Source organism: Ziziphus jujuba, chromosome 9, assembly GCF_031755915.1.
Source record: "Ziziphus jujuba cultivar Dongzao chromosome 9, ASM3175591v1".
Lineage (NCBI taxonomy): Eukaryota > Viridiplantae > Streptophyta > Magnoliopsida > Rosales > Rhamnaceae > Ziziphus > Ziziphus jujuba.
In genome coordinates this window covers 26,673,765-26,693,119 of record NC_083387.1, presented here as the reverse complement: position 1 = coordinate 26,693,119, position 19,355 = coordinate 26,673,765, and the positions used below count along the sequence as shown (strand labels likewise).

The window sequence follows — 19,355 nt, the reverse complement described above, 5'->3', positions numbered from 1 at the left end:
TTAATCAAATAAAAATGGTCAAATATACCCCAATTAAAAACAAATTTATCTTCACTGCTGTAGGTATTTTGTTTTTTTAATCAAATACAAAATAATATTATCTATTAATACATACATAATATATTTGATAATTTATATTTATATATAAACTTTAATAGAAAGGATGGGTCATCGACATACCGATAGCCTTTAATTAAATTGCATGAATTCCCATTAGCTATCATTTCAAATGACAAACGAATGGATGGTCAGGATTAAAAACAAAAAACAAGCTCAAAGGATTAAAAACACAGATGAACTATATCGCAGTCCAATAAGAACTCTGATGCTTCTTAGAATAGAATACAAATTTAAAAATTAAGAAAATAGAGTTAACGAGAATTCATACCATGCCATGTCTCTTGGTAAGTACACTCGATAATCGTTCACACAAGAGTCGCAAACCATCTCATTTCATCCATTAAAATCAATTTAACACACAAGAGCCGCAAACCATCTCATTTCATCCATTAAAATCAATTTAACACGACACATTTATAATATTCCCATAAGCTACATATCCCATACAATCCGGCATAAATGATCCAAATTAAATTGAAGCTAATATGTAACGCAATATCTTCTCATTAACGTTTGCATATGTGACTTCCTCAATGAATTAAGAAAGTTCACAGGTGATACTAAAAACATCGAATATAAATCCACCCCAACCCAAAAAAGATAAATAACAATCATCCAAAATGAATCTATTATCCCACTGATTTCGTTTCCATCAGACAAGATACCCAGAGCCATTATGGCAAACAAGCAGTTACGATGTCGATTCCCTCCATGACAGACCAGAGCCATTATAACGGTAAAGGATACGAACCTCATCCTCTAGGAATCACTTGCTGGGTTACAAGAATGACGTTGTGGAACTGTGCAAGCGGTTTAAAGCAGTTGTAGAGCTTTTGGTAGGCATCAGAGATCTCAAATATTGAAATGGTACCAATCACCAATTCCTCGTAGCTGAATTTGAACTACAACAAGCACAGAGAAAATTAAAAAAAAAAATAAATTAAATTTCACAACTGCACCTTATTTAGATTTAATTAATGATAAAACTTTTCCTTCCAAAGATTATTTTCTTAGCTGAGGGAACAACTGCGAAACTAAATCATTTTACCAAGGCAAATAGAGCTATGAGTAAGATAACTTAACAGACTAATTCCAAGAACATACAATGAAAGAAACAATTTGTCATCTTTTTATAGCAGAAATGAATGTCAACGTTTTTCGAGGACTTTGGTGTCAAACTAACAACTGCTAAATGTCACTACCCCCTACTAAAGAAAATAATAGAACAAAATTGGAAAAGAAAAGCAGCTTCAACACATACTACTGCAGAAAAATAAATAAATAAAGTACCTTAAAAAAGCACAACGAATAAGAGATCAGGGAAATATCCATGTGTTTCATCGTCTCAATCCCCATTGGAGCACAGCCGAGGTTTTTGACAAATCTTGGGCCCATCTTCCTCCTTGTCCCTCTGATACCACTGGTCTTGCAAATAACATCCAACAGTACTCAGATAAGAAAGAGGATCTAGCAGCTTTTCTCTGGCAAGCACATGAGCTCATGACAGCAAGAAATGTGCAAATTTTTAAGCGATGTGAGATGTTGGAAGCCATTTCCATTAGGGGCTCTAAGATTTCTGCAATAGGAAACTGTAAGTGAATGTAAATTTGAGGGCCATTGCCCTTCTGGTAATGTCTCCAGTTTCCTACAGTAATATATTTCCATTGTTTGAAGCGATGGATATACAGTACCCATCTGCAGCTCCTTTGGAAGTAAAGTTACCATTTGTTGACATCCCGAGATCTGCAGCAATTTCAAGGATGGAAGACAATAAGGTAAGCTACCACATAGCTTCGGACAATCTTCCAAATAAAGCTCCTTAAGATGAGGAAATCCTCCATCGTCTTTGTCACTTATCAAAAACCATTCCTGCCACTCTAACATACTACAGATGCGTAAAATTTCAAGCCGCCTAAATGGCTTAGTCATGGAGGAACTGTTATAATAAAACTCCGGACCTATCCTCATCACTGAATCAAATCCAATAATTTCTAGATATCTGAGAGAGGGTAGTTCCCCAAGTGGCGGCAAGATATAGCAATTTTTACAATCTTTTAGATGCATCGATACCATATTAGAATATGAACCATCTCCTATCCAATCTGGGAATCTCGTTCCGCCATAAAATTTAACAATCAGTTTCTTAAGCTTTGTATGAGGTCGTAGGCTGTCGAGTACTTCCCTTTCTTTTAAGGAATCATCTGTGTCACCTCTCCACCTCAAACCAAGCTCACAAAGGTACTGCTTATCTTTCAAATTAGCCTGGATAACCTTTCCAACATCACCAACATTTTGAAGCCCTGAAATGCGGAGTGTTCCATGAAGATGCTGGAGCTCTTTCAACTCTTCAATGCCAGAGCCACTATATTTACCCACAACAAAATCACTCAGCGACTGCAAATTTCTCATTCTACTCATCTGCAAAGGCATCTCTGCCAAACATGTGTTAGTAATGTCAAGATGGCGCAACTGGCTTAGGGATGTAATGTTGGTTGGCAACCGAGTAAGATTTCTACAATTTGACAGCAACAACGTCTGCAATTTGGACAAACTGCAAATTGTACTAGGTAGCTCCTTTAATAGAGTAGAAGATAAGTCCAAGTATTTTAGATGCTTCAACTCGCAAACTGAATGAGGCAATTCCAAGATTGGACAAGAAGGTAAAGACAACAACCTCAAATGAGGTAGCCTTGGCAATAGTTCATGGTATACTAATCTGTGCAATGGTAATCCAGTATTTACCTTTCTCCATTGTGCTTCCAGGAAGGCATGGAAAATCTTAGCTTTGGATAAAGTCTTAAGTTTCTGGAAGCCAAAGTTTCTTGCTTGCATCTTGCTAACAACGGCAAGGGAGATATAGTCGTACAACTTGAAACAAAATTCTCTTGAGATAGATTTAGCTAAATCATGGACAAGGTCATGCATGGTGACAGCAGACTGACAGGCTCTTGAATGTTGAAGCAGTGACCTTGATATTAGATCGTTTAAGCATCTCTCTCCAACTTCTTCAATGCTCTGACCCATTTCAGGTTGTAAAAGGTCTTGAGCCATCCACATCAAAATTAACTGTTCCTTATCAATTTCGTAGCCTTTAGGGAACACAGAACAGTAAGCAAAACATTGCTTAAGATGCGGAGGTAGGTACTGATAGCTAAACCAAAGAGCCGGGAGAATGCTATTTTCCTCCTTTGACAACTCCCACAAATTGCTATTTAGTATATTGTCCCACGTCTCCTGTTGAGAATGAAACCGCAGGAGACCAGCAAGTGTTTTAACAGCCAAGGGAAAACCGTTGCACTTTTTGACAATTTCTTGGCCGATTACACTCAGATCTAAAAATAAACCAGACTCGGAATTATCAAAGGCATGTTGATTAAGCAATTTCAATCCGTCTTCAGCTGATATGGTCTTGAGATCAAAAGTTGGAACATTACCTATCATGGTGGCAATAACCTCATTTTGAGTTGTTAAAATTATCTTACTCCCCTTTGCTCCAGATTCGAAGCTACTTTTGAAGAAGTCCCAATGAACATAATTCTTATCCCAAACATCATCTAAGACAAAGAGGAATTTTTTGCCCACTAATGACTCCTTCAATTTGAACTGAAGAAAATTGACGTCCTTGAACTCACATGCAATAGATGTGACGGACTCGAAAATACATGTTGTTAACCTCAAGAGATCAAATTCGTCAGAGACACAAACCCAAGCTTTCAGATCAAAATGTTTATTCACTTCCACATCTTCGTATATCATGCGAGCCAAGGTCGTCTTGCCAATCCCAGCCATGCCACATATTGGAATCACTGACATGTTATTGTAATCGGATAGCAACAATTTCACAATACTCTCTTTCTCATAATCTCTGCCATAAACATCATATTCGACAATATTTAGTGGTGGGAATTTTTTATTGACTCCAGATTTTTCTAACAATTTTTTCTCATACTCAGATGCAGATGCAGTTGCAGGTGTCAGTAATGATTTGGGTGGTTGAACATCATCATAATCAAATTTAAATTCAAATTCTTTGAGATCAAGGCCATCTTTCAGTTTTAAGAGTGATTCCAATTTAGCAATGACCTCCAATATGTCTTGACATACTTTTTCGACATTAAACGGAGTTGACATGAGGTTGACTACCTGATTGATTCTGGAAAACTCTTCAGATTCTGGTGCCACTTTGCATCTCAGCGCTTCAGTTTCAATCTCATCCAATAGGTCTTGCACATCATAGCATACATCTTCGACATCGCTAATCCACATATCAACATCTGCGTCTCCGATTTGCTTCTTCACAGCATCATTCAGCAGTGTACTGTACGACAACAGCACACTCTTGAGCTTCTGAAGCTGCTCTTTCATGGCGTTCTTATCCTCTATGAAATCGACCAACTCCACGGATTCTAATGCCTTCAAACATGACATGGGCAACAATGCGCTCGCCATTGGGACAAGCATGCTTTTCGCAAATCTCAGATGATACTCTCGTTGCCGCAGATCTTTCAGAATTGAAACTGGGGTAATGCAAAGTAAACCACAAAGTCGTCTCTAATAATTTATAGCTCTACTTTCCCAACAGACCACTTCATCCTCGAGATATTTACCAAAAACCTTCAAAAGTCAAGGGTATTTCTGGAAAATCACCAATGCTTGCCCTCCTCATTCCACCTTAGTAAAGGGACAAAAAGTCATGTCTATCATTATGTTTAGTAATGATAATTTCCATAGTAAAAGTATTGGAAATGGACTTTTTCCAGAAAAACAATATATATATACACATATATATACATTTATATATATATGTAACGGACTTTGTGCCTTTCTGCACCTTCGCGGAAGCTTCCTTTGTTAAAGTCCGAGTCCTATATTTTAGTCCAAAATAGGGATGTATACAAACCAAGCCATTCAAATTTTCAGTGGTTGATCAGTTTGAATAATTTTTAACCCAAAGTAAAACTCAACCAAATCCATCAGATGACGAATAATATATATATATATATATATATAATATTTTTAAATATTTTTATTATAAATAATTACATTTTAAAGTTTTTAAATTATTTAATTTAAGATATTACTTGTTAAAATATATATATATATATATATTTAAAGAATTATTAAAATAGTAAAAAGTAATAAAATAATATAGTATTGGGTGAAAGTTTAAATTGAACTGATAATGGTTGGTTCGATTTAGGTTGGTTTTTCTCAACAATTTGATGCAATTTAGTTTGTAGGAAACACAAAAAAACCAATCGAATTATAATAGATACTATTGTAAATTTTTGTTTGGTGAAAATTTTATTGAAAGCCCTTTAGATTTATTATAATTATATTTCATACTTTTGAAAAATACTTATTTGGACTTTCTCTAACAATTTTGAGCAGTAAATTTTAATAGTTAAAGATTATAATTGTATTTTTAATGTATTGTTTAATCATAAAATATTAATTTTTAACTTTTCAATTACTTTTAATTGTAAAAATTAATTGGGAAAAAGTACAAATGTGTTTATTTTGACAAATATAGAAAATTAAAAAAAGATTAATGATGTTTTTTTAAAAACATAGAGTTTAAGTGTAATTATGGCGAAACTGAAAAGGTATAAATGAAATTTGTTATTTTTTATTATTATAAAAATATCTAATTTAAAAGCAAGGATGTGATATCTTGAATCCAAAATACCATGGATATGCTTGTAAATGTAATAGGCATACTGACTAAACCAATCTTATTTGAAAAATTTCAATTTAGCTTCAAACATGTTATTAGCCTATGTTTGGTGTAACTAAAGCCGTAAAAAAACTTTATTTGAAGCTAAAAATTCTTTTGCAAAACAAATGAAGCGTTTGGTTGCAATCATCAAATATTTGTTGCTCAAAAAAAAAAAAAAAAAAGCCATTTTAGTTAGAGCATATCTAATGGCTTTCTGAATCTCTATAGTGGTTTTAAAAAAATCTCCATAAATTTATTTAAGAATTCTATCAAGCTCAATAACAAAAGAAAAAGGAAAATACTATAAAGGTTGTCTACTTTGAAATATGCTCGACAGTGTAACTAGAAAAAATAAAATAAAAACAATCCTTATTAAGAATAAGTTTTAAAAAGAAAGAAAAAAAAAATATATATATATATATATATATATATACAAAAAATCTATTTGGGCCAAGCAATCAAAGTCAAAGAATAGAATCATGAAAGAATGAGAAGGGGAAGAAATGGGTAATCAATTGGTCGACTTGTTAGGCCCATGACTTAAAAGATTCCATGAGTCCTGTCCCCCACCATTTAGAGAATATTGTTCACTCTGATCCAAAGGTTGGTTCCAACCTATCTACCAACGTCATTTCATACAGATAAAGACAAGCTTGGGGGGAGGGGGTTCTAATCGGTACAGGCAGTATATTAGATTTTTAATATGAAGAATCAAAGTTTGATAAAATTATTGGAGACTGATTTTTGGAATAACTATCTATTGAAATAGACATCTATATTATATAGGCAACAAATTCTTTCGGTTTTTGACCATATAGATTACAATGCATAGAGCCACTATTTGAGATGTTTTTAAGGGTGCTTCATCATTTTGGAAGTAGAATAAAAAAATTGTTCATCAATCGGTTCAATTCACATATGACCTTTTTCCATATTGACAAGCATTACAAAATATTGAATCTTTATTAATTGACATAGTTGGTTTGTACAATGAGTCAACTTTCTTGATAACCAAACTAGAAGCATGACCAAGAAATCTATGAAGGATCTTAAGATCAATACAAGCTTTACTAGAGACAGAAGTTTCTCCATTATGACCTTCAACTTTAGTGGAACAAGAAACATCATCCCAACAAAAACTGGAATTATTATCAGAACTATTATCAACGGCACTACTGGCATAATTGTTATTCGTAGTAGTGACATTAACAATACAACCATTATTAGAACCAACTACACCAATTGGAGAGTGAACAAAGGACAAAGTACACAAATTATTATTTCCTGTAACTTGTACAATATTAAGAACATGACTTGAAGCTTGAGGAACAGATCTAAATCTGGCAGGTTGAGCACATAAAATCCAATGTGAAGGAATTTGAAAAGGCACTTGCAATTTGTACAGACCATCTTCAAGAAGTCCTTGGAGAACAATTGTGCCCATCTGCTTGTCCTTTATCAAGCAGTGAGTATCGTTAAATTCAGCAACAACATTATTACCCAAAGTTGACTTGGAGATGGTCGAGCAACAACTAAAACTACTTTTAAGCATCAAAACATATCTAGGACAAATGAAGGAATGTATGAGAGTATTACCTACCCTTTTGATCTCAAGATCTTGTCCATTGCCCATAAGAAGCTTATTTTGAATTACCATTGATCCCTAAAATTTAAGTTGATGGGAGATGGATTATTATTTCTTTTATACTTCTTTTCTAATACTCCCCCTCTCATGTAATTCTAAATGAAATATCAAATAGGCTTAGAGTCCTATTTATAGGTATAAAGAGAAAAGAAAACGAAATAGGAAACTAAACAAATAATAATCATAACAAAATCCTAAAAATAAATTTGAAAAAAATAGAAAAATCTCATAGATCCAATAGCCTCGAATTCCAAGCATCCCCACAATCCCCAGTCTCCCAAAGCCGAGCTTGCTACCAATTCCACAATCCACCACTTGCAAAACCAGCTCAGCCCTTGAAGATTTTCTTCTATTTGTATTCTGGAGAACTACCTAGTCTATGTATTATATGAGACATTTGCTCTGTTGTACAGATCCATCGGACATTTCTATGTGCCATATCTCTACTCTATTGAGCATGTAGCAATGAATTTGATTTGTCGTGGTGCACTCTCGTTTAATGTAATAAATTGTATGCGGTTGGAAAATTTGCCTTTGTTTTTCATATCTTTGTTGGCAGTGTGGGCAAAGGAGGTAAGTTTGGCATGGTAGGCAATGGGGGCAATTTGGACAAATTTGGAGGAGTTGTTTGCAAAAGTTGACGACCTGCTAGGCCAACATTGATATTGCTCAAAAATGCAAAACCAGCAAAGCATAAGGCCAAGAAGAAGGAATTGCTCAAGGCCATATCTGAATGAAAATTCTAGAGAAAATTTCTTACAAACTTAATTAATATAAAAATAAAGGATTCGTTTTTGATTTCATGTGACGTATTTCATGGCTATCATGGGTTTTTATGGATATAGATTTAGACCTGGCAATTTGGATCATGACACGGTGACACGATTCGAAAACGACACGGAATAAATGGGTTTGGGTTTATTATAAATGAGTTCGGGTCATAATCGGGTCAACCCGTTTAACACGATTATTAATCGTGTCATTTTCGGGTTGACCTGTTTAACTCGAAATTGACCCGTTACGACCCATTTATTAAACGTGTCAGTTTCAACCCGACACGATTATATACCTATTACAACCCATTTAAATTTAATTTTAAATTAATATTTTATCACTAATATAATATTTAATAACTAAAAAATATTATAAATTAAAAATTTTATAAAAATAATTTTCTATTACTAATTTTTTAAAACAAAAAATACATCTTTAATAAAACAAAAACATAAAAATAAAAAAAAAATAAAAAAAAAATTTCGGGTTAATAGGTTAATTTTCGGGTTAACGGGTTAATAGGTTAGTTTTCGGGTTAATAGGTCAATTTCAGGTTAACGGGTTAATAGGTCAACACGACCCGTTAAAATAATCGTGTTAAACGGGTCGTGTCGTGTTGACCTGTTTATAAACAGGTCGGGTTAGTGTTTTAGATACCTGATACGATTAATAAATGGGTCGTGTTCAGGTTAGGTATTTTTGACACGATTATTAAACGGGTTGACACGAACACGACCCACCAACCCGAATTGCCAGATATATATAGATTAACGGAGTAGTGTCCGATTAACGTTACATAGTTTTCATGTTTGGTTGGGAAGGAAATAGAGAGAACTTTCTCTAACTTGGGAGTTTTTGATTTGGAGTAGTGTTCGATTAACGTTACATAGTTTTCATGTTTGGTTGGGAAGGAAATGGAGAGAATTTTCTTTAACTTGGGAGTTTTTGATTTAGTTTGTTCACCTTCTCATATTACGTACCATCTTAGATTATTTTCTACTGTCTAGGGTGTTTGGTTAGCTAACATGGGTTTATAATATAAAACACCTTAGTTTTTACAAGATTGTTGACCCATCTTAACCAACCAAACTTATTTCAAATCGGAAAGGTCAATACATAAAATGCATTACTTTAAAGTCAAAAAGCAACTATTACAATTAATACCCAATTTCAAGTTATAATTTTCGGAAATAAAATAACTAAAATTTACATTTTAGTTAATTTTATTATTTGTCATCATCGGTAACGATTGATAAATTTTAATTAAATTATTTAATTTTATTATTTTTTTATATTAAAACTTTAATAGTGACCTTTAATTGTAATTTAAATTGCTATATAACATATAAATCCTACTGGTAATCACTAATAATGATAAATAATATTTTTTTTAATTTTAATTATGAAGAAACGAATATTTTAGTGTTTATTTTAGTAATATGGCACTAAATCATTGGGTCAAAGATCTGAGTAAGCATATATTTAATGGACTAAGCATTCTCTCTTTTATTAATTTGTTGCTGTCTTGAACAAGCCTACATGTTTTGTACGTGAGAATATTTTAAAACTTGTGAGGTTAGAATATTCAGGACTTCTAATGTTATTTACAAAACTTTGTCCTGTGCAAAATAAACTTCAATTTCAATATGTTTTGTACGAGAATGTAAAAAGGGATGAGTTGCTAGTGAATCCGAGCTCATATTACCAAAATAAGTACACACGAGGTGAAAAGAGTTTCAACTCTATATCTCCAGCTAATAAAATGTAACATAACGAGAATAATCTCGATATTAGCTATAAAAATTATCTGCGGAAAACCTATGGTTACACGATCTATATATCGTACAAACTTAAAATAATATTCATCTTGTTCTTATTCCTGAGAGAAATTGCATTAGTGTAGAGGAACAATGGTGGCCATGGAAATAAACATTTCCTGTATAGGGAAGGATCACATTTACTAAAGCTACCTTCTTTCTTTTAGCTGTTAAAACGAACTTTTTTTGGACATGGTTAAAAGAACTTGTTTTATTATGAAAATTTCGCAGCCACAACTAAAAGAGATAAAATTGTTTTCCAAATAATTTCTTTTCGTTCTTGTTCAGAATGACAAAATCAATAAACAGAAATTGTTTCATCAATTTAAAATCTGAAATTATAAAGAATTTTTATCTGATTTTCACATCCTATATATATATATATATATATATGGATTGCTTATAATTAGAAACAGTGAGGAAAGAAGAGAGATGCCCCTTAAGTGCCTATACAAGCTCTAAGCATGGCATGGCAGGGTTGATGAGGAACAAAGCAGTGGAGTTGGGACTTTATTGTGTTCGTGTTAACTGTTTTTGAGATCTATCCATCTCTGTCCCTCTTGGTCAAAAGACTAGCTCATTGCCAAACCTTTTGTTAGAAGAACGTGGATGAGATTAATTTAAACATGGAAGTTAATATACATCCAACACCGCAAGATGTGGCTAGGAACCCATACATATGAAAAATACTTTTTGTTCACTTCTTTATGACCATCATCCATATCCACAAAAAGTATCTTTCTTGCCTGATATATTAATTTTGGATGCTTGAACTAAGATCCCATTTGAAACTAAGGTAGAAATTAATGTCATCAAGGAAGCCATCGAATTAGATCTCGAGGACTTTAAAAATATTAAATATTTACTCTCTATTTATCTAGTTTTGTTGTTGTTTATCTTTTTTCAATTAAATTTTTGCAATGCCCTTGTTAATGGTTATATCCGTTGGGGGCATGCAATATGATTAATATAAAGAAAAAAATGTTTGAAACTTCAATATTATATATGGTTTTGAGGTGCATTAGTCAAAGAAATTCCCAAAACGGTACCAATTAGGAAAAAATAAAGAAAAGGAAACTTTATATATATATATATATATATGTATATATTCAAGAATCAAGATATCAGATACGATTTATTATTGATAAATATAACTGCATAACAAAAAAATCAAATATACTGCTACAAGCTCCATAGAGTACTAGAAGATCACAGACACATATAGTATGTCCTCACTACAAAGCAATAATAATGTATCATGTATATGTATATATAGAGCTCGTACTACTCCAGAGAACACAACAGTGCGGAGTGAATATATATCTTCAAGGGCTGGTTTTTGAAGGTGGTGGGGAGAAGAAAGGGATATTGGATGGGATTGTTGGGATGGAGGGAATGTTTGGAAGCGAAGTCGCTGGCAGGGGCGGGAAGCTCAGCTTCGGGAGATTGGGGATGTTTGGGATGGTTGGAAGTGGAGGCAGAGTGCCTGGTTTAGGCAGAGATGGCTGTGTCGTTGGCAGTGTGGGCAAAGGAGGTAAGTTTGGCATGGTAGGCAACGGGGGCAATTTGGGCAAATTTGGAGGAGTTGTTTGCAAAAGCTGACGACCTGCTAGGCCGACACTGATATTGCTCAAAAATGCAAAACCAGCGAGGAACAAGGCAAAGAAGAAGGAATTGCTCAAGGCCATGGTTGATAGAAAATTCAAGATAATTTCTCAGAAACTGAATATGGAAAATGAAAGTTTTAAGATTTGGTTTTGTATGATGGATTGCAAGGCTATTTTGGGTTTTTATAGATGTAGAGATTCATGGAGTAGTGTCCAATTGGCTAGCTAGCATACATAGTCTTCATGTTTGGTTGGGACCAAATAGAGAGAATTTTCTCTAGCTTTTGAGGTTCTGATGTAGTTTGTTCACCTTCTTAAATTACGTACCATCTTAGATTATCGACAAGGGTGTTTGGTTATCAAACATGTGTTTATGATATAAAGTTTCAAATCTACATTTTCAAAAAAAAAAAAAAATAATAAATAAATAAAAAGGGAAAAAAACTTAGTTTACAAAATTATTGACCCATCTTAACCAACCAAACTCATTGCAAATAGAGAAGGTCAACAAATAAAACGCGTTACTTAAAAGTCATAAGGCAACTATTACAATTAATCCCTGATTTTTCAAGTTACAATTTAGGAAATAAAATTAAATTAAATCTACATTTTAGTTCCGGAGAAACTAATATTTTATTTGTTTAGTGGGGGTTCAATGCATTGCATTATTTCCTAATTTGGCACAATTGCGAGTGAAGGTCAAATCGTCTTCTTTCATCTTCTTCTTCTTTTTTCTTTTTTCTTTTTTTTTTTCCTTTTTTTTTTCCCCAATAGTTTCTTTTAATAATGAAAAAGACAATATTTGTTCTTTTCGAAAACAAAAAGACAATATTTGTTAACCGGAGCTATAACGCGGCTAATAGAAAACGAACACGTACCTTTCATGTGTCTTTCCATCAGTTCCATTCTAGTAGCGTTGTCATCAACTGTCCTAATAAAAATTCATTTATTCACAAAGAAAACCCAAAAAACAAAAATGATAAAAAAATTATTAAAAATTTTAGAATCTCCATTAAGGTTATGTTACGTAGCATGCAAAGACTATTCCTTTAAAAATATAAATAATTATTCATAAGAATAAAAAATAAAAAAAAAATTAATAAATTTTATTTATATATTCGATAAAAATAATAAATTTAAAGTGATTAAAATTTTTTATCAAAATTTTGGTGTCATGATTTAGTATTTTTTAAATGGTTTACATTCTCATGTATATATGATAATATCAATTTAACACTATTAAAAAACCACTACATAATTAGTTATCAAAATTTTGGTTAAAAAATTTGGCGTACGTAGTATTACTCTTGGTAAAAATATTAACTTAAAATCAAGATTTAGCCTTTATAAATATTTTATTTTTAAAAAAATATTCTAATTTAGTAAAATTAATTAAAAATTAAAAATTAATATATTTTTAGTATGTGATAATTAATTTAAATCTAAATATGATAAGGATATTTTAAAGTTTATCCACATTAAAACATAGAAATAGAAATTTTGAGATTTTAAAAATGAATTGTTATTTTTTCAAATTGAGGCATATCTATTTCTATAGAATAGCTAATACTAAATTCAAAAACTTACCAAATATATAAAAAATGAAATCTATAGAATAAAAATTTTATTCTCATGTTTATTCCATAAACCAAACATGCCCTAAAAAAAATATTCAAAGATCCTCAATTATTATTATTATTATTATTATTATTATTGTTACTATTTGTGGAGTATCAAACTTCCTCAATAATCTTACCAAAATATAATAAACTATCAGGACCCATCCAAAATTCATCACCGTAATCCTAGACAAGCCCTGATCCCAGAGAAACCCTATCGGACCCTCCAATAGAAAATTCGGCAGAACCTCCCGTAAGGGTTGGACTTACCATAATTTTCCTGCACTGAAAATATACTTCTATATACACTACCTTATTCCTCCCACATTACTACAATTTAAGTTCCACAACTGGGAGCACTTCGATAACAAATTATATAAAAAGGCATATAATGGAATTAATTTAGTAAATAACCAATTAAAATATACCAACATAGATTCTCGTCCGCCCACACCACCCATTTAGTGCTGCACAAGTCAATTACACTTCAATATCATGTTAAAAATATACCAATGCATAACATAGAAAGAAAGGTAAAACAACATCACATTAACAACAAAAATAAAAACAATAACAACGTTTTAATGATTCTGGTATTAATGTAACTTGCCCGAGGGTTACCACATAACCACACCTGCCCAAGGGCTATCTCACCTACCCAAAGGCTACCTCTTGTCTGAGAACTATTATACTTGCCCGATGACTATCTTTCTTACTCATAGGCTGTTATACTTATCCGAAGGTATCATATGGTAGTAATAATAATATAATAACATCGATTGAGAATATTGGTAAGAAATTAAATCACAGTTAGATAACATAACATAAATACATAAAAATCATATCTTAAAATCCATACATAAAATGAAATATGCACGCTCGTAATGGAGATACGTACGATACCTTCTGACATACTACGTGATCCATGATTCCAGCTGTCGCCGCACCTTACTACCAATACAAACCAGGGTGGTTCCCTATATTGGCCATCCGATCCCCTGGACTCGTAGGCAACATGATTATGGGGCTAGCTCCACATAGACCACATTTGTTCGCGGCCTCTGTATGGTGCGGTATATACAGAATAATATCAAATAATATAACATACAAATATATGTACGAACACACACACACACATATATATATATATATATACTTGATGCACCATACTATATACCAGTGATGCCCTCCAATACCCAGCGTCCCGAGCACCGACTGGCGGGGGGCTTAAAGAGAGAAACTTGCATACGGTCGCTTCGGCGTCCCGACAGCGCCACTGCTGAAACCGTCATCCTGGCCACGGAGGGGGGCGGCTGATGCGCATTACATAAAATTTGCCTGCCCTCTGTCCAATGGCAACTCACGGGAGACATTACAACTTGCGCACTAATCACATCCACATCCACCTGTGCGCTAATCACATCCACAACTACAAAACACTGGTACGTGTATGGGTGCATCTAAAATAAATAACCATATTTATTATTAAAATTTGCAATTTTTTCCAAAATTCACCATGGGAATTATACCATTTTTCAATTTCACCATCCCACATTTTTCTTAAATAACACCAGCATAAATCCACCGATAATAATATACAAATAATTTTTCCACAAATCATAAAATCAATTAAATAACATTCCAAGGGCATAATTATATAATTTGAAACCACCAAACTTAACCAATATTTTCCTCGAAATATTTAAAACCAAATCATGCTCAAAAATAATATTAAAATCCAAATACACTTAATTAAATGAAAACACCTTGCTCATACGTAATGAATACAATTAAATCACAATAATAAAAATCAAGAATTCTTTAATAAACCAAATTTCCATTTAGCATCAATAAACATAATAAAATTTAAATCATAATTTCATAAAATTTGTCTCTTCCACAATAATTCAATATAATCAATTTCGCAAACCTCCAAATTAATTCATACTAAATGTCAATAGAACCACATACAGTTCCACAAATAATTAAGCATATAAAGATACATTTTATTAGCTATTATAACTTCACAGTAACCTCCCAGTAAAGTTAACAATAATTTAACAGCAGTTTAAAATCTACAGCTTTCCAAATTTAAGAAAAATTAATTCAATCCATATTTATGCAATTCAACACAATTGGACATCATCAATATAAATAACAATTACTTAAACATCACACATACATTTTTCAGATTACCACATTAAAATAATATTATTTTATCCAAAAATGGCATCTTTCACAATACTCAATCACAATTCACAAATAAGGTACCAAATCAAAGCTTATAACGAGGACATCAAGAATATACCTTCAATTTGCCCCACCGCAGCCGGAGATGGCTGAAATTTTTGTCGGAAGCCGCTGCCGACTTGCCCCCCCGGTACACCATGAACGAGCTTGAATTGGAGAAATTGAAGGTCACCATCAGCTTTAGAGGGTCCAAATTAAGGGGAAGGGACCGAGAACTCAGTCGGAAACGGCGAGAATCCGGTGACCGGACGAGCTGCTACCGCCGGCTTCCATGGCGGTTTCCTGGCGCGTCAATAGCTTCCCCGAAGACCTGAGCACATTTCGATGAAGCTCAGATGATGGGTTGCCAGTTGGTGTGGTCGGTGCAACTTGGGTGCGCCAAAGCACAGCAGATTCGGCCGGAGAGAGAGGGACGGCTGCCGCCGCTTCCACCACCCGATCTGGGCGCGTCGCAACCTGACCGGCCACCAAATTTGGCAACCTAGCTTGCCAGCGGCTGGGAAATGTCTATGGCCAGCGCGTCTATCCAATGGGTGGCCGGAATGGTGAAGGCCGATGGACCCGAGGGAGAGAAGAGAAGAAAAAAGAAGAAAAAAGAAGAAGGAAGAAGAAGAAGAGGGATCGGGGGCTGGTCCCCTCTTTTCCCCACATGGGGGAAGGAAAAAAAATAAAGAAAAAGAAAAAGAAAAAGAAATAAAAAGGAAATAAAATAAAATAAAATAAAATAAAATAATTAAATAATAATAAAATAATATTATTGTATAAAATAATAATAAAATAATACGGCATTTAACCATAGTTGACATGTGGCATCTCACCGTTGTAACACATGGCACCTTTTATTAAGTCACACGTGGCACACTGTTCACATAGTTAAAAATAATATTAAAATAATACTGTATTTGAAAAACTCTACAGGTCCATAACTTTCAAACCACATGTCTAAATCGGACGTGCCGCTAGTCTACGGACTCGTATCGACAAGTACTTCGTAACGGTACCTTAGTTAACCTAGAATTCCATCTGAGTCAAAAAGTCAACTTTTGACCCCCTTCGGTCAATGGTCAACGGTCAACCTCGGTCAAAGTTGGAAAATTTCTGCTGTACTTTGGGACGGGGTGTTACAAAACCTTCGTTTAACTTTTAATCCTTATAGGAGGATATCCAATGGGTTAGAAGGATTTTCAAGTTATTTGCAATGAATGTCTATAACCTCATAGATACTAAATCTAAAAATTAATCTATAATAATTTTATCTCAATTTCAATTAATTAATGATGTATCTATTATTTTTTATTTTAAAAATATCCATGTTTCACCATATTTTCTATTTTTAGTTTTCAAAAATTTATTTTAAAAATAAAAAATAAAAAACAATTTTTATTTATTTCATGAAAACAAACGGTGTTTGGTTAGTAGTGTTTGAAAACAGTTTTTATAGTAAGAAAAAGAAAATAGAAAACATCATTTTAATGTTTTCTACATTTTTTATTTTTTTGATTTGTTTTCTAAAACTGTTCACTATGCGAAAAAAATGATTTAGCGACACCATACATGCAACGTAATATAAAAAAGAGAAATAACACATCGCTAAATAAAACAACAAGCGACGCACTATATACGGCGTCCCTAAATAGATAGAAAATTAACGTCTAGCGACATAAAATTAGCGACGATACGAAAAGCATAAACCGAAGATCGCTAAAAACAACAATAAGCGACTCTGGTTCTCGGCGTCGCTGCATATATAAATACCAACTCTTTTTCTATTGTTCTTTAATTATTTTTTATATTTTTTTATTTACAAATAAATATTGAAAATATTTCTTAAAATATAAAGGAAAATTACTGGTGTGGTGATTAATATTTTTATTTTTCAATTACAGATTATTTTCTTTTAAAATTTGCAAGTAATTCAAATAGTATTTTTATTTTATAATTACGAGAACCAACGACGCCAAGATTTACTCATGCGTCGCCGGATATATGAAATTAATTTTTTTATGTTTGTTAATAAATTTTTTTTTTCATTTTCAAATAAGCACTGAAATTATTTCTTAAACATGTGAAGCAATATTGCTTAGGTGATTGTTTAATGTTTTTGTTTTTCTAGTACAGGTTATTATGTTTCAAAATTTGCTACCCATTTAAGGTTTTCAAATGGAGCAGGCGACGCAGAAACCTTAGTTTTGAGTCGCCGGTTCAAAAAATAAAATTTTTATTTTTTAATAATTTTTTTCTCATCTTCAAATAAGCATTGTAATTATTTCCTAAATATATGCAGTAATATTTCTTAGGTGGTTATTTTAGTTTTTCTGGTATAGGTTATTATGTTTAAAATTTGCTATCCTTTTAAATTTTTTTTTTTTTTGAATGGACCAGGCGACCCAGAAGACTTCCTTTGGCATCGCCTATTCCAAAGTTTTTTTTTTTTTTTGTTTTTTCAATAATTTTTTATCTAACCATCAAATAAGCATTGAAATTATTTCTTAAATATCTGAAGCAATACTGCTTAAGTGGTTGTTTAACCTTTTTGTATTTTCAGTACAGGTTAGTATATTTTAAAATTTGTTATCAATTTAATATATATTTTGAAACAAACAGGCGACGTAGATATTTTGCTTTTGTGTCGCCGGTTCCAATTTTTTTTTTTGATTTAATAATTTTTTATTTGACCATCAAATATGCATTGAAATTATTTCTTAAATATGTGAAGTAATATTTCTTAGGTGGTTGTTTAATTTTTTGTTTTTCCAGTATAGGTTATTATGTCTTAAACTTTGCTATCAATTTAATTTATTTTTTTAAACAAACAGGCGACTCGTAAACATTCCTTATGAGTCACCGGTGATAAATAAATTTTTTTTTGTTTTTTTTTTATAATTTTTTACCTCATCATCAAATAAGTATTGAAATTATTTCTTAAATATGTAAAGTAATATTTCTTAGGTGTTTGTTTGTCTTTTTAGTTTTTTTAGTACAGGTTAGTATGTTTAAAAATTTGCTATCTGTTTAATTATTTTTCTTTTTTGAAGGGAACAGGCGACATAGAAGATATTTTTATTCGTCGCAAGTTCCAAATTTGTTTTGTTTAATAATTTTTACCTCATCATCAAATAAGCATTGAAATTATTTCTTAAATATGTGAAGTAATATTTTTTAGGTGGTTGTTTACTTTTTTTGTTTTTCCAGTACAGGTTATTATATTTTAAACTTTGCTATCAATTTAATATATTTTTTGAAACAAACAGGCGACGTATAACTCTTGCTTTTGTGTTGCCGGTTACATTTTTTTTTTATTTAATAATTTTTTATCTGACCATCAAATAAGCATTGAAATTATTTCTTAAATATGTGAAGTAATATTTCTTAGGTGTTTGTTTAATTTTTTTTTTTCATTCCGGCGATGCAGTAGCCTACCCTAAGCGTTATTGGTTCCCATTTTTTTTTTTTGAATAATTTTTTATCTCATCTTCAAATAAGAATTGAAATTATTTCTTAAATATATGAAGCAATATTGCTTAGGTAGTTGTTTAACTTTTTTCTTTTTCCAGTACAGGTTATTATGGTTTAAAATTCGATATTTGTTTAATTTTTATTTTTTTGAATGGAATTGGCGACGCAGAATCCTTCCTTATTTGTTGTCTGTTCCAAATTTTTTTTTTCTTTTAATAATTTTTTACCTCATCATCAAATAAGCATTGAAATTGTTTCTTAAAAATGTGAAGTAATATTGTTTAGGTGGAACAAGCGATGCATAAGTCTTTACTATGCGTCGCTGGTGACTTTTTTTTTTTTTGATAT

General features: G+C 32.3%; 1 protein-coding gene across 1 annotated transcript; it reads right to left on the bottom strand.

Moving 5' to 3' along the window:
- Window positions 1–484: 484 nt before the first annotated feature.
- LOC107408433 (putative disease resistance RPP13-like protein 1) lies at window positions 485–4,670 on the bottom strand. Its single transcript, XM_016015827.4, has 2 exons — window positions 1,411–4,670; window positions 485–1,022 (listed from the first exon to the last, which is right to left on the bottom strand). Exon 1 carries the CDS (start codon window positions 4,579–4,581, stop codon window positions 1,588–1,590), a length of 2,994 nt encoding a protein of 997 aa, XP_015871313.3. The 5' UTR covers window positions 4,582–4,670; the 3' UTR covers window positions 485–1,022; window positions 1,411–1,587.
- Between the last annotated feature and the right edge of the window lie 14,685 nt (window positions 4,671–19,355).